Here is a 16699-nt window from a genome sequence, read left to right as displayed (position 1 = left end):
CCTAAGTCTCTCCTCATAGGGCTTAACGGTTTCCAAACGCTTCACCATTTGGGTCATCCTCTTCTGGACATGCTCCAGTTTCTCAACATCCTTCTTGAATTGTGATGCCCAGAACTGGACACAGGATTATTCCAGGTGAGGCCTGACCAAAGCAGAATAGAGTGGCACTATGACTTCCCTTGATTTAGATATCCAGCACATTTTGTGTAAGAAGGGCCTTATTTTATCACACATCAAATGACTGTTGGAATAGAAAAGTCTTTGCTTGTCTGAGCAAATAAAGCAGGGAGAGTGCCAGTCTCTTCTTTGAGAAGGGAGTTCCAGAAATCCTGGAGGCAGCCACTGAAGTGTTCTGCAACCAGCTTTTGTATAAATGGCCATTACTAATGTCTGATTTCTGTCCATTTGTCCTCTGGTCCCTAACCCTAACCCTTTCCCCCAATGTGGAGTGCTGATGGGCATTGCTGATCTAGTATGGCATAAATCACATTGGAGGATGAGTGAGTGAAAGTCCTTCTAATATTGTGGGTGATGCCATTGGGTGCTATGATGACAGTTCCTGAACAGATGCATGGGCCTAGTTGGCATCTGGGTTTGTGGCAAGGCTTTGTACCAGTGTCCACATCTGGATACTCCACATTTGCTGGGGTTTAGGAGTCCAGGACCCCTGTGAAAGTGGAAAAAACCCAAATTAAAAACTGCTGTATTTTTTTAACTGAGAGAACACCTCTCTAGGAATCTCGAGGTCCTCCGGTGCAACTGTGTGGTCAACGTCCTCCAGAAGATGACCATAGAATTGCTCTGGAAGACCTACAAATGCTGAGATAAGTGTCCTCTCTAGGAATCTCTAGGTCCTCCAGTGCGGGTTTTTGGGGGAAGGTGACTACAGGGTTGCACTGGAGGACCTCAAGATTCCTAGAGAGGAAATATTAATCAAATCTGTGAATAATCAAATTTGCAAAAGTCAAAGATGCAAATGTGGAGGGCCAACACTAATGTGTCCTCTACAGCCAAAAGTTATTGAGTGGGTCTACTCAAGTTGGAAATGACTAGCAGGATTTGAACTTCTGTCAGTGATCAATGGCATTCTCCTGGGATCCGTACTCTCCTACTGTTAGCTACTTCTGAGGGTGTATACCTCAGATATTGCTGTATGTTGGCATCTTTGGTGGGCCAAAGAGTTTGGTTTTTGTTTCTGCACATCCAGCTGTACAGAAGAGAGCCAACAGAGCTGACTCCTAAGACCCATGACCAGGCAGCCCTAAGACCTGGCAACCCTATATGTCACAGGTGTGGCTGGCAAGAAAGATGGACAGACTTTGAACTCGGGTTCCTTCTTGGAGAGGCGCTTGAGTTCCCGGCTGAGCTTGAAGGCAGTCAGCATGGCGTCCTCGCTGGCGATGGAGAGGTGTGCCCGGCTGGCGATGCCCTTATAGGTGTTGATGCGCGAGAGGGAGAACTTGAGCAGGTCGAACTTGCGGCCGTTGGAGCACTCCAGGCATGCGCAGGAGACCTTGTGGGGCGGGAGGATGGCGTGGCCCTTCTTCAGGAGCATGTCCACAATCTCGTAGAGGTCCTTCTCGCACGCCAGGGTCAGGGGCGTCACGCCAGGAGCGAAGCGGGAGTTGTCGATGGCATTGTCGAAGAAGGCCAGCGAGAAGGACTTGATGTCCATCTTGAGGCTCTTCTCCTGGTCCAGCCGGTCCAGCAGCAGCTTGACCACGTGAGGCTGGTTGGTGTCCACGGCCACCAGCAGGGCCTCGTGGACCTGGCGGAAGTCAAACTTGACCACCCGCAGCAAGGTCTTGGTGATCTCCTCGCCACCCGTCCGGATGGCCAGGTTGAGCGCCTCCCGCCACGACCGGTCCTCAGCTTCGTCCAGCTGCCGCAGGATCCCGTCGCTCACCTGCAGAAGCTGCTGGACGCGCACCAGGTGGCCATCTTGGATGGCGGTCAGCAGGCCCTCGGGGAACCTGAGCTTCTTGTTGACAATCTCCTTCCAGTTGGGCTGCAGGGAGAAAAGAGAAGAGCAGAGGGGCATCAAGGCTTGCAAAGTGAGGAGCAAAATCCCATAAGGGGCGCGGGGGGCGCGGACCACACCGGGTGACCCCCTTTTCTAAAAATTAAGTTATATTAAATTTGAAACGAGTTACCACATTATATATTAATTGATATTTTTATTTGACATTCTGCATGACAAATGTATATACATATAAAGGTAATCATGTGTATAATGCGATGATAATAATATGAAACGGAATTTGATAAATGGAAGGTTATTTATTATGTAGATAAATGAATGGGTTTTATATACAGGAACAAGTAGAGAGACATGTTTACTGAACCTATACAGATGTGTATAGAAAAATAGATAAGGAACCAGAAATAAATTGATTTAATATATATTTATAAGGTATGTACATAAGGTTAGTACGGGGAATATAAAAGTCAGAACATCCATATATAAGAACTAGCAGAAAGGCGAGGAAGTGACTAATGTATACTTTTGTTGTATCTTTGCCTGTTTTGTCTAATGATGCTTTATGTTTTAATTTTAAAAAAAGAGATATCAATTCAAATTAAGTGATAAGTTACATTTTGGAATTAGTTGAATATTTATTGATATTAAGTTATCAAATTGAATGTTTTTGTCAGAGTCCACAAATATATTAATAAACAAATTAATGAATGCAACTAAAAACATATCTTGAGGCTAAATCATCATTGCACTTACAATGCAAGACTGGTACTTTTACTGTTGCAGCTATAAATATGCAGCCATTTTGTTTGGTTCTGACCTCTCCTTTGTTTTGCAAGAACATTAACTTACAGAATCCTAAACATCTCTACAAAAAGAGGGGAAATGTTCTCTTGCCCTAAATGGCTTGGGTCCAAACTATCTCAGGGACTGCCTCCTCCCATATAATCCTCCCCGCAGACTCCGCTCCTCTGGGAGGAATTTGCTGCAGCCTCAAAGGTCTAGGCTTTTGGCTACCTCCCAGAGGGCTTTTTTGTTGTCGCCCCCAGATTGTGGAAGGACCTGCCGGACGAGATCCGTCAATTGACATCTTTAAACAGCTTTAAAAAGGCTGTCAAGACGGATCTCTTCCGGCAGGCCTTTCCGGAATAGATAACCCTGGCCTCAGGAACCCTCTTCTTATCCTCCCTGGAAATGCCACCGTAGTTTATTGTTTTGTTTTGTTTTGGCTTGTTTTTGTCTTGTAATGTGTACGTGTTAATGTTGTTTAATTTGTTGGTTTTAATTATAAGTGATTTAATAATTTTTTAAGGGGGGGAGGGAATTTTGATGTATAATGTATTGTATTTTATTGCTGTTAGCTGCCCCAATTGACCTCAAAGGGCAGGATATAAATAAATTTTATTATTATTATTATTATTATTATTATTATTATTATATTCTAGAAAGAGTTTCTTCTTGATGTTTCACCAGAATCTGTGGCTGGCATCTTCAGAGAATGCTGGCATGGAAAAAGTGGGCTTTCCCAGCAGATAATTGATCCCCAATTAGCAGACATTAATCCTCCTTTGCATTAGCCTCCCAGGCTGAGGCCGGCCATCAGCACAGAACAAGACACATGCAAATCCCTCCTGCATTCCCAGGCTCACCCAGTAGATATACAGACCCAATTTTTCCAGGCAAGCCTTCTCTGAAGATGCCAGCCACAGATGCTGCTTGAGAAACGTCAGGAAGAAACTCTGCTAGAACATGGCCACATTTTGCCCAAAAAACCTACGAGAAACTATGGATGCTGGTCATCAAAGCCTTCAACTTCACAAAGTAAGAGCTGTTTGATGGTGGAAGATGGTGCTCCTTCCTTGGAGGTCTTTAAGCAGAGGCTGGATGGCCATTTGTCAGGGATGCTTTGACTGAGTTCCTGCATGGCAGAGGGGCGTTGGAGTGGATCAGGGCCCTTCTTGGGTCTCTTCCAACTCTATGCACCTATGATGCTATGTAATGTTACACTGTTTTATTGAAATGATTTTAATTATTTTTAAAAGAATATTGTAATTTTAAAAAATCTGTGTTTTTATCAGTGTGCCACTTTGGGAGAAAGGTGGCATACAAACTAAGCAAACACGCCCGCTGCCCGAAATGGGTCTTGCAAGCTTTAAGGGTCTTGCAAACCCCAAAGGTCTGGAGGGAGCACTTTTTAATGTTTTTAGGAAAAGGCATTTCCTTTGTTGGCTGGGACCTTTGCTGCAGGAAGATGGAAGGGGCTGGCAAGAAGAAGGAAAGATGGGAAACTGACCAGGAAGAAAGAATTACAGGTGGCCACAAGCTGCACTTGAGGAGGAAAGCTGAAGCCCAGAGCTGGATCTTAAAACCAGGGCTTCAGTCAGGGACTGCAGTTTTCCTGCTTCCACACTAGATGGCGCTCGAGAGTTGTATTTTGCAGAACCAGAAAGTGTCTCTGTTGCCCCAGGTTTGGCAAATGCCAAAAGGAAGAGGCACCAGGGACCACACTGCAAACACAAAATGGCTTATGGAGCACACCAGGGAATTCCAAAGGAAAGCCGCCGGCCTGTGCTTTATAGACTATAGCAAAGCCTTTGACTGGATAGATCATGAAAGGATATGGAAAACCCTTAAAGACATGGTGGGAGTGCCAACGCATCTGAGAGTCCTGATAAGGAATCAGTTCCCAGGAGAAGAGGCTGCTACTGTCAGAACAGAACAAGGAGCAACAGAATGGTTCCCAGTTGGAAAAGGAGTCAGACAAGGCTGCAGGTCAGATGGAGGATGGACTCTACAAAGGAGGTCATTCTGGGTTTTATGGGGTTGCAGCAAGTAAGCAGGGGAAGACAGAGGGGGGTCTTGGAGGTGTCTCATCCAAGGATCGCCATGGGTCCAGATGGGCAGTTAACAACAACAACAACAACAACAACAAAGCCTCTGGCATTCCAGGTGGTACCTCTTTCTTTCTTGGATCAACATTGACAGATGTTGACTCTGAGCATGCACCAGGCAATCTCCAACTAGCAGCAATAGAGACTTGAGTCAGTTGCCTTGGACTTAAGTTGCTTCAGTGACTTGACTTGGACTTGACTTTGCAAAAATAGCACACGACTCGACTTGGGACTTGTATATTTTTAGTGACTCGACTTGCCAGTGCCATTTGCTTCTAGCAGCAGGCAAGACCCGCATCCAGAGCGTGGGCTGCATTTCTTGGAAGGGGATGGCAAATGCATTAAGCAATGGGCCTGAGGCAGAAGGATCCCCTTTAATGCTTTAGGAAAGCTCTGGAAGGATCCTCTGGTGCGCAATGGGGAAAGGGAAAGAAGACCAATGCGTTTGCTGTTTCTCTCCAAGAGCTTTGCTTGAAGGGCTCCATAATTCCATAATAATGTTTTAAATTTTATATTTGTAATTTTTAATAATTTTTAATAATTTTAATTGTATGATTCTAATTGTTATTTTAATGTATTTTATATATATTGTTAGCCGCCTTGGGTCCCACTTTGGGAGAAAGGCGGGATAAAAATCCATAAGTAAACAGACGTGATCAAGACGGATAAAGTAATGCTATTGATAATGGGAAATCTACAGAGGAAGTGGGGAAAGAGCGGGAACGGTTCAAAGGATGTTCCCAAAACGGATGAAATCTATTTCGTCTTGAAATCAGGAAACAGTCAAAACATGAACATTTACAGAACAGCAAACAGAAAGACCTCAACTCCAAATAAGAAAGCATAAGAAAGCACTGAAGCAATATGTCAATCGCTTTCAAAGAATAAAGAAGTAGTTAAAGAGGAAATAACAGATTTAAAGGAGGAGGAAGGAGGGAAGAGAAAATGAAGTCTAGGAGAAAGAAGAAGAAGGAAAAGGAAAAAAGAGGAGGAGGGAGAAGAAGAGGAAGAGAGGAATAGATTGGGAAAGAAGAGAAGATTTTATTTATGTATGGAAATGTATGATACAAATATTGGATGATTTGTGTTATATGTGAAAGAAGTTATGCTTTGTATGTGAATGATTAAATATTAAAAAAGAAAATCACACCAATAAATAAATAAAGAGGTATTTAAAGCAAAAAGAAATATGCCCCAGAATTCAGAGGGAAGTCCTAAGAGAAGGCAAAACAGACGATATTTATCATGCCTTCCAGCGTCGGTTAAATGTACCTTAATCGTTTTATGCGCATAGTGGAAACATCCGTTTTAATCATACAGCATAAACAGAAATTGGGGGAGGCATAAGTCAGAAGCGACTTGAAGACCCAGAGCGACATCTGCTGCCCTGCGTCTGGGACGGACTGGACTGGCACACCTTGGGCAGCCCTTTCTGGCTCAGGCGCATGGCTCTCCCACCCCACAAACACGGGGTGGTGTTTCTATGGGGTTTCTGCTGTTTGGGGCTCTGTGTTTCCCCAATGCAGCCCTTCTCGGCTCTGAAATCTACAAACAGTGGAAAGAAGGGAGCCATCCCAGGATGAGCCCAGCTGCAAGGAAGCCCCTGCCTCTGCCTTTCTCCCTCTGCCTTGAGAAAGGAGACACAAACTAATAATAATAATAATAATAAAATCTTTATTTTTATCCCGCCCTTCCAAAAAGATCAGGGCGGCTTACAAAAGTGCAATGAGTGCACACAAATACAAGTTAAAAACACAAAACACCAATACATCAGTACAACAATAAAACTAAAAGCAGCAATAAAAGCCCCATCGCCCGTCCTCATGGCCACGGAAGAGGAGGGGAGGCCCACAGGATCTTAATCGGGGAATGCCTGCTTAAATAGGAAGGTCTTGAGATCCTTCCTAAATTGGGCCAGGGTGGTAGATGAGCGGAGCTCGGTGGGCAGCGTATTCCAAAGGGCTGGGGCAGCTATAGAAAAGGCCCTTCTAGAAGTAGAAGCTAGCCTGGCCCCAGGCACCTTCAGCAATTGCTGCCCAGATGTTCTGAGGGTGCGAGGCGGATTGTACGGGGAGAGGCGGTCCTTTAGGTATCCTGGGCCCAAGCCATTTAGGGCTTTATAGGTAATAACCAACGCCTTATATTGAGCTCGGAAGCGAACGGGCAGCCAGTGAAGGTCTTTAAGTACAGGTGTTATATGGCTGGTCCTGGATACACCAGTGACCAGCCGGGCTGCCATATTCTGTACCATTTGAAACTTCCGAGTTTGGTATAAGGGTTGCCCCATGTAGAGTACATTGCAGAAGTCCAATCTCGAAGTTACCAGAGCATGTACCACAGTTTCTAGGTCCCTCCGGTCCAGATATGGGCGCAGCTGGCGAATCAGCCGAAGCTGGTAACAAGTGCTCTTGACCGTCGCATTCACCTGAGCAGTCAGATGAAGCGACGAATCAAGAAGCACTCCCAGACTGCGCACGGAGTCCTTCACAGGGAGCGTGACCCCGTTCAGGACAGGTGGAACCACCGCCATTCCTGGACCGGGGGAACCTATCACTAGTACCTCCGTTTTCTCTGGATTCAGTTTGAGTCGGTTTTTCCTCATCCAGTCCATTACTGACTCCAGACAGGCCACGAGAGGAGAGACGCCATCCCCGGTCACTGCATCAGTCGGAGACATAGAGAAAATAATCTGGGTGTCATCAGCGTACTGATAACCCCGCGCCCCATGTCTCCGGATGATCTCTCCCAGCGGTTTCATGTAAATGTTAAATAGCATGGGAGACAGAATGGCTCCTTGAGGGACCCCGGTTTTAAGGGCCCGCTCGCTGGAGCACACGTCTCCCAGCTGCACCATCTGGGACCTCCCAGAGAGGTAGGATTTCAATAGCCGAGTCTAGCACGTGTTAGGAGTATAGAGATAGATAGCAGATGCGTTTAAAAGAAAGAAGTTTATTTTTACAAAGGGATAGATAGGATAGAAAAGAATTTATAACACTCTTGCAAAGCCTCTTGGCCTGCAGTCAAAGACATAGTTAGCAGAATTCGTCAGACAAGCTTGTTGAAAATAACAAAAAGGGCCGAAACGTACTAGCTAACACATCTGCCTAACTACTCACAACAGATGGATTTTGTAGTTTTTCCTTTGGAGTTCCTGGATGCAGGGAGGGCCCCTGGCCTAGCGACCTGCATTCCCTGAGTCCTGTGTCACTCCCAAACTCAAAGAGAAAGCATCTGGCATCCCCCGGCAGAAAAGATCAGGGGAGGACAAATACCGCATGCTGCAGAAGTCCTTTTCAAGATTCCCATAGAAAGTTCTTGAATCTCTCCTCGCGGTCCGATTCTCTGAGTGGCCAGTTAGACTTACATCAGCTATATGTCACAGCTCATTAGCAGTGATGTCATCTCTCATACATGCCCTACTCCCAGATAAACCTTTGTTCAGGAGAAGTTCCCAAGGGCTGGAGACCCGCCATCACACAAAACGAAATAGTCGAAAGATGAATCTTACAGGAACAATGGAAAGAAGAAGCCTAGAAAGAAACTTACTATAAGGGTATACTTGGTTGACCATGTTTTTACAGTAAGAGAGGACGGGTGATATTTGTGTGAGCTTATAAAATAAAGGTAAAAACCCTCCACCAAAATGCCCCCCAAAGCCATGCTGTCTTTCTTTGGCTTGCCCTTTCCCCTGAATCCCACGGCCAACCCACCTGCCCACACAATCATGTGGAGAGAGGTCTCCCACATGCTCTGGTTGCGCCCCGAGAAGGATTCGTGGTGATGCTCCAGGACCAGGACTCCACCAGAAGGAAGACCAGGAACCAGACGTAGGACGCCGAGTGCAGAGGAACTTGATCACCGGATTTTCAGCATTTTCCCACCTGGAAGGGGCAGGAAGGAGAGGAGAATAATTGAATCATAGAGTTGGAAGAGACCACAAAGGCCATCAGTTCAGGGCATCCAGTACAACCATGGCCAGCAGCGCTTCGAGGGCACCAAAGTTACACATGGGAGTGGGGCCAAACGGGACCCAAGGAGGCATTTGGGGGCCATGACCCCTCCCGGATCCTCCTTTTAAAAAAAGATTTGTTATTCCATCTATAAAACACATTATGTTATTATACAATAAGAAGCGCACCAGGGAGTTCCAAAAGAAACCAGCATGTGCTTTATAGAATAGCAAAGCCTGGACGGCATAGACCTATAAGGCTATGGAAGACCCTTAAAGATATGAATGGAGTGCCAACACACTGAGAGGCTGATTAATTAAATAGAGCTGGATGGCCTCGGTCAATGGGGATGCTTGGTTGTGAGTCCTGCATGGCAGAATGGGTTGAATGGATGGCCCTTGGGATCTCTCTATGATTCTATGATTCTTTCTGACAGGCTGAACACCTTACCAACAAAATGTGCCAAACTGCTCTACTCGCTCTCTGCAATGTGGAAATTGAATGAACTGAGAACGGTCCCTGGTGCCGCTTGAGAGGGTTTCCACAGAAGGTGCTCCTCAATGTGCACCGGAATTGGGGAAAGCATGGCTGCACTGCCCTGGCCTTTCCGGCCCCAAGAGGGTGCGGCCGTTAGATCCCAATGCGTTGACCGCCATGAGACCTGGACCGAAGCCGCTCACCTTGGACTTGGGGGCAAAACCAGTAGACAAGGCAGAGGAAGGGCAGGGCCACGAAGATGGAGCAGGAGATGAAGATCTTCAGAGGCTGTTGCTGCCCCTCAGCGGTTTCAAGACCCCGCACCAATGGAGGAGAGGACCTGCGGCAGATGGGGTGGGCGACAAACTGGGCCAAGGAGAAGGGAAGAGAGCGGGAGGAGAGACGGACAGATAAGTCAGCCAAGAACCCCTCTGTTTTGGCCAATTCAGCACTGCAAACATTTGGCTGCCATGGCTCAGTCAGGTGGGGATCCTGCATTTCCTGGCTTCTTTCAGCCCTGGCATGAGTTTACATGTCAAAGCATGCTATCACTACTATATACACTACCATTACTAACCCATACAAAGGCAATACGCAACTCCTGCTCACCCGTTCGGTGTTGTAAGTTGACGGCCAGCCGGAGCTTGCCAGTTGGGGATCCCCTCCCTCGAAGGCCTGGTCATCCACCCGTTCTCGTTCTCATCCTCGTCCGCAGCATCGTCTCCCAAGTCGTTCAGGACACAGTCACTCGCTCGTTGCGGCACATGCCCAAGAGCTCAAGGCAAACTTCGGCAGAGGTCTCCACGCCAGGTATCCGGCTGGAAGGGAAGAAGAAGAAGAAGGGATCGTTTCAGGAGGAAGAACTCAGGCTTTGAGAGGTAACCGGAAACAAGGCTATCATAGCACCCCTTAACCTTAGATCCCTAAGTCCTCCTCATAGGGCTTAACGGTTTCCAAACGCTTCACACATTTTGGGGTCATCCTCTTCTGGACATGCTCCAGTTTCTCAACATTCCTCTTGAATTGTGATGCCCAGAACTGGACACAGGATTATTCCGGTGAGGCCTGACCAAAGCAGAATAGAGTGGGCACTATGACTTCCCTTGATTTAGATATCCAGCACATTTTGTGAAGAAGGGCCATTTTATCACACTCAATGAATGTGTGAAAAAAAAGTTTTGCTTGTCTGAGCAAATAAGCAGGGAGAGTGCCAGTCCTTTTTGAGAAGGGAGTTCCAGAAATCCTGGAGGCAGCGCACGGAGTGTTCTGCAACCAGCTTTTGTATAAATGGGCCATTACTAATGTCTGATTCTGTCCATTTGTCCTCTGGTCCCAACCCTAACCCTTTCCCCCAATGTGGAGTGCTGATGGGCATTGCTGATCTAAAAGTATGGCATAAATCAATTCATGGAGGATGAGTGAGTGAAAGTCCTTCTAATATATTGTGGGATCCATTGGGTGCTATGATGAAAGTTCCTAACAGATGCATGGGCCTAGTTGGCATCTGGGTTGTGGGCAAGGCTGTTGTACCATTGTCCACATCTGGATATCCACATTGCTGGGTTTTAGGAGCCAGAACCCCTGTGAAAGTGGAAAAATCCAAATTAAAAACTGCTGTATTTTTTTACTGAGAGACACCTCTCTAGGAATCCTCGAGTCCTCCGTTGCAACTGTGTGGTCAACGTCCTCCAGAAGATGACCATAGAATTGCTCTGGAAGACTAAACAATGCTGGATAAGTAGGTGTCCTCTCTAGGAATCTCTAGTCCCCAGTGCGGTTTTTGGGGGAAGGTGACTACAGGGTTGCCTGAGACCTCAAGATCCTAGAGAGGAAAATTAATCAATCTGTGATAATCAAATTTGCAAAAGTCAAAGATGCAAATGTGGAGGGCCAACACTAATGTGTCCTCTACAGCCAAAAGTTATTAGTGGGTCTACCAAGATTGGAAATGACTAGCAGGATTGAACTTCTGTCGTGATCATGGCATTCTCCTGGGATCCGTACTCTCCACTGTAGCTACTCTGGTTGTATACTCAGATATTGGATGTTGGCATCTTTGGTGGGCCAAAGAGTTTGGTTTTTGTTCTCGCACATCCAGCTGTACAGAAGAGAGCCAACAGAGCTGACTTCAAGACCCATGACCAGGCAGCCCTAAAGACAGGGCAACCATAATGTCACAGGTGTGGCTGCAAGAAAGATGGACAGACTTTGACTCGGGCTCCTTCTTGGAGAGGCGCTTGAGTCCCCCCGGCTGAGCGTGAAGGCAGTCAGCATGGCGTCCTCGCTGGCGATGGGAGGTGTGCCCGGCTGGCGATGCCTTATAGGTGTTGAGCTGCGGAGGGGAACTTGAGCGTCGAACTTGCGGCCGTTGGCCACTCCAGGCATGCGCAGGAGACCTTGTGGGGCGGGAGGATGGCTTGCCCTTCGTCAGGAGCATGTCCACAATCTCGTAGAGGTCTTCTCGCACGCCAGGGCAGGGCGTCACGCCAGGAGCGAAGCTGGGATTTTGTCGATGGCATTGTCGAAGAAGGCCAGCGAGAAGGACTTGATGTCCATTTGAGGCTCTTCCCTGGTCAAGCGGTCCAGCAGCAGCTTGACCACGTGAGGCTGGTTGGTGTCACGGCCACCAGCATGCCTCGTGACCTGGCGGAAGTCAACTGACCAACCGCAGCAAGGTCTTGGGGGATCTCCCTCCCACCGCTCGGATGGCCAGGTTGAGCGCCTCCCGCCACGACCGTCCTCAGCTTCTTCCACTGCCGCAGGATCCTCGCTCACCTGCAGAAGCTGCTGGACGCGCACCAGTGGCCCATCTTGGATGGCGCGCAGGCCCTCGGGGAACCTAGCTTCTTGTTGACATCTCCTTCCGTTTGGGCTGCAGGGAGAAAAGAAAAGAGCAGAGGGGCATCAAGGCTTGCAAAGTGAGGAGCAAAATCCCATAAGGGCGCGCGGGGGCGCGGACCACACCGGTGACCCCCTTTTCTAAAAATTAAGTTATATTAAATTTAAACGAGTTACCACATTAATATTAATTGATATTTTTATTTGACATTCTCATGACAAATGTATATACAGATAAAGGAATCATGTGTAAATGCGATGATAATAATATGAAACGAGATGTAAATGGAAGGTTATTTATATATGTAGATAATGAATGGGTTTTTATATACAGGAACAAGTAGAGAGACTGTTTACGGACCTATACAGAGGTGTATAGAAATAGATAAGGAACCAGAAATAAATTGATTAATATATTTTATAAGGGCGTACATAAGTTAGTACGGGGAATATAAAAGTCAGACATCCATATATAAGAACTAGCAGAAGGCGAGGAAGTGACTAATGTATACTTTGTTGTATCTTGCCTGTTTTGTCTAATGAGGCTTTATGTTTAATTTTAAAAAAGAGATATCAATCAATAAAGTGATAATTTACATTTTGGAATTAGTTGAATATTGATATTGATAGTTAATCAAATTGAATGTTTTTGTCAGGTCCACAAATATATTATACAAATTCAATGAATGGCAACAAAACCTATCTTGAGGCTAAATCATCATTGCACTTACAATGCAAGACGGGTACTTTAACTGTTGCAGCTATAAAGGCAGCCATTTTGTGTTTGGTTCTGACCTCTCCTTTGTTTTGGCAGAACATTAATTACAGAATCCAAACACCTACAAAAAGAGGGGAAATGTTTCTCTTGCCCTAAAGGGCTTGGGTCAAAACATCTCAGGGACTGCCTCCTCCCATAATACTCCCCGCAGACTCCGCTCCTCGGGGAGGAATTTGCTGCAGCCTCAAAGGTCTAAGGCTTTGGCTACCTCCCAGAGGGCTTTTTTGTTGTCGCCCCAGATTGGTGGAAGACCTGCCGGACGAGACTGTCAATGACATCTTTAAACATCTTTAAAAGGCTGTCAAGACGGATCTCTTCCGGCAGGCCTTTCCGGGATAGATAACCCTGGCCTCAGGAACCCTCTCTTATCCTCCCTGGAAATGCCACCGTAGTTTATTGTTTTTGTTTGTTGGGCTTGTTTTTGTCTTGTAATGTTTACGTGTTAATGTTGTTTATTTGTTGGTTTTACTTATACGTGATTTAATAATGTTTTTAGGGGGGAGGGAATTTTGATGTATATGTTTGTATTTTATTGCTGTTTAGCTGCCCCAATTGACCTCAAAGGGCAGATCAATAATTTTATTATATTATTATATTATTATTAATTTTATACTCCTAAAAAGAGTTTCTTCTTGATGTTTCACCAGAAGCTTTGGCTGGCATTCAAGAATGACTGGCATGGAAAAAGGGGGCTTTCCCAGTAGATAATTGATCCCCAATTAGCAGATGACATTAACCTCTTTGCATTACCTCCCAGGCTGAGGCCGGCCATCAGCACAGAACAGACACATGCAAATCCCTCCTGCATTCCAGGCTCCACAGTAGATATAGACCCACTTTTCTAGGCAGCCTTCTCTGAAGATGCCACCACAGATGCTGCTTGAGAAACGTCAGGAAGAAACTCCTAGAACAGGGCCACATTTTGCCCAAAAACCTACGAGAAACTATGGATGGGGTCATCACAAGCTTCAACTTCAAAAGTAAGAGCTGTTGATGTAGAAGATGGTGCTCCTCCTTGAGGTCTTAGCAGAGGCTGGATGCCATTGTCAGGGATGCTTTGACTGAGTTCCTGCATGGCGAGGGGCTTGGAGTGGATCAGGGCCCTTCTTGGGTCTCTTCCAACCTATCACCTATGATGCTATGAATGTTACACTGTTTATTGAAATGATTTTAAATTATTTTTAAAAGAATATGGTAATTTTAAAAAAATCTGTGTTTTATCAGTGTGCCACTTTGGGAGAAAGGTGGCATACAAATAAAGCAAACACGCCCGCTGCCCGAAATGGGTCTTGCAAGCTTTAAGGTCTTGCAAACCCCAAAGGTCTGGAGGGAGCACTTTTAATGTTTTTAGGAAAAGGCATTTCCTTGGTTGGCTGGACCTTGGCTCAGGAAGAGGGAAGGGGCGGGCAAGAAGAAGAAAGAGTGGGAAACTGACCAGGAAGAAGAATTACAGGGCCACAAGTCACTTGAGGAGGAAAGCGGAAGCCCAGAGCTGGATCTTAAAACAAGGGCTTCAGTCAGGGACGCAGTTGTCCTGCTCGCACACTAGATGGCGCGCGAGAGTTGTATTTGGCAGAACCAGAAAGTGTCTCTGTTGCCCCAGGGTTTGGCAAATGCCAAAGGAAGAGGCACCAGGGACCACACTGCAAACAAAATGGCGTTGGGAGCACACCAGGGAATTCCAAAGGAAAGCCGCCGGCCTGTGCTTTATAGACATAGCAAAGCCTTTGACGGATAGATCATGAAAGAATAGGGAAAACCCTAAAGACATGGTGGGAGTGCCAACGCATCTGAGAGTCCGGATAAGGAATCAGTCCCAGGAGAAGAGGCTGCTACTGTCAGAACAAACAAGGAGCAACAGAATGGTTCCCAGTTGGAAAAGGAGTAGACAAGGCTGCAGGTCAGATGGAGGATGGACTCTACAAAGGAGTCATTCTGGGTTTTATGGGGTTGCGCAAGTAAGCAGGGAAGACAGAGGGGGGTCTTGGAGTGTCATCCAAGGATCGCCATGGGTCCAGATGGGCAGTTAACAACAACAACAACAACAACAACAAAGCCGCTGCATTCCAGTGGTACCCTCTTTCTTTCTTGGATCAACATTGACAGATGTTGACTCTGAACATGCACCGGCAATCTCCAACAGCAGCAATGAGAGACTTGAGTCCAGTTGCCTTGGACTTAAGTTGCGTCAGTGACTTGACTTGGACTTGACTTTGCAAATAGCACACGACTCGACTTGGACTTGATATTTTTAGTGACTTGACTTGCCAGTGCCATTTGCTTCTAGCAGCAGGCAAGACCCGCATCCAGAGCATGGGCTGGCATTTCTTGGAAGGGGATGGCAAATGCATTAAGCAATGGCTGAGGCAGAAGGATCCCCTTTAATGCTTTAGGAAAGCTCTGGAAGGATCCTCTGGTGCGCAATGGGGAAAGGCAAAGAAGACCAATGCGTTTGCGGTTCTCTCCAAGAGCTTTTGCTTTGAAGGGCTCCATAATCCATAATAGTGTTAAATTTTATATTTGTAATTTTTAATAATTTTTAATAATTTTAATTGTATGATTCTAATTGTTATTTTAATGTATTTTATATATATTGTTAGCCGCCTTGGGTCCCACTTTTTGGAGAAAGGCGGGATAAAAAATCCATAAGTAAACAGACGTGATCAAGATGGATCAAAGTATTGCTATTGATAATGGGAAATCTACAGAGGAAGTGGGAAAGAGCGGGAACGGTTCAAAGGATGTTCCCAAAACGGATGAAATCTATTTCGTCTTGAAATCAGAAACAGTCAAAACATGAACATTTACAGAACAGCAAACAGAAAGACCTCAACTCCAAATAGAAAGCATAAGAAACACTGAGCAATATGTCAATCGCTTTCAAAGAATAAGAAGTAGTAAGAGGGAAATAACAGATTTAAAGGAGGAGGAAGAAGGGAAGAGAAAATGAAGTCTAGGAGAAAGAAAAGAAGGAAAGGAAAAGAGGAGGAGGGGAGAAGAAGAGGAAGAGAGGAAGAGATTGGGAAAGAAGAGAAGATTTTATTATGTATGGAAATGTTGATACAAATATTGGATGATTTGTGTTAATGTGAAAGAAGTTAGCTTGTATGTGAATGATTAAATATTAAAAAAAGAAAATCACACCAATAATAAATAAGAGGTATTTAAAGCAAAAAGAAATATGCCCCAGAATTCAGAGGAAGTCCTAAGAAGACAAAACAGACGATATCTATCATCCTTCCCGCGTCGGTTAATGTACCTTAATCGTTTTATGCGCATAGTGGAAACATCCGTTTTAATCATACAGCATAAACAGAAATTGGGGGAGGCATAAGTCAGAAGCGACTTGAAGACCCAGAGCGACATCTGCTGCCCGCGTCTGGGACGGACTGGACTGGCACAACCTTGGGCAGCCCTTTCTTGCTCAGGCGCATGGCTCTCCCACCCCACAAACACGGTGGTGTTTCTATGGGGTTTCTGCTGTTGGGGCTCTGTGTTTCCCCAATGCAGCCCTTCTCGGCTCTGAAATCTACAACAGTGGAAAGAAGGGAGCCATCCCAGATGAGCCAGCTGCAAGGAGCCCGCTGCCTTGCCTTTCTCCCTCTGCCTTGAGACAGGAGACACAAACAGGGGCAAGGGGGTCAAGAAGTGGTCAAGCGGTCAGCCAAGGAGGTGGAGAGGACCCGAAGAAGCCCTGTGGACTCTCTCTCTCTCTCTCTGTGTCTCTGGCTGGAGAAATAATTTGCTTGGCACGCTCTAAAGTCCTGGCCCAGGCATGGGAGTTTGC

At 46.1% G+C, this 16699-nt stretch overlaps 1 protein-coding gene across 1 annotated transcript in view; it reads right to left on the bottom strand.

Annotated features, from left to right (window-relative positions):
• Positions 1–956: 956 nt before the first annotated feature.
• The window catches only part of LOC121925677 (short transient receptor potential channel 2-like), a 17245-nt gene continuing 1502 nt past the window's right edge, over positions 957–16699 (bottom strand). The window contains exon 2 of the mRNA XM_042458122.1: positions 957–2008. Within this exon, the coding sequence (XP_042314056.1) occupies positions 1262–2008 (747 nt within the window). The 3' untranslated portion in view covers positions 957–1261. The remainder of the gene's footprint in view (positions 2009–16699) is intronic.

This window comes from Sceloporus undulatus, chromosome 3 (assembly GCF_019175285.1).
Source record: "Sceloporus undulatus isolate JIND9_A2432 ecotype Alabama chromosome 3, SceUnd_v1.1, whole genome shotgun sequence".
NCBI lineage: Eukaryota > Metazoa > Chordata > Lepidosauria > Squamata > Phrynosomatidae > Sceloporus > Sceloporus undulatus.
The sequence above is the reverse complement of the archived record's forward strand: the minus strand, read 5'-3'. Positions and strand labels throughout refer to the sequence as shown.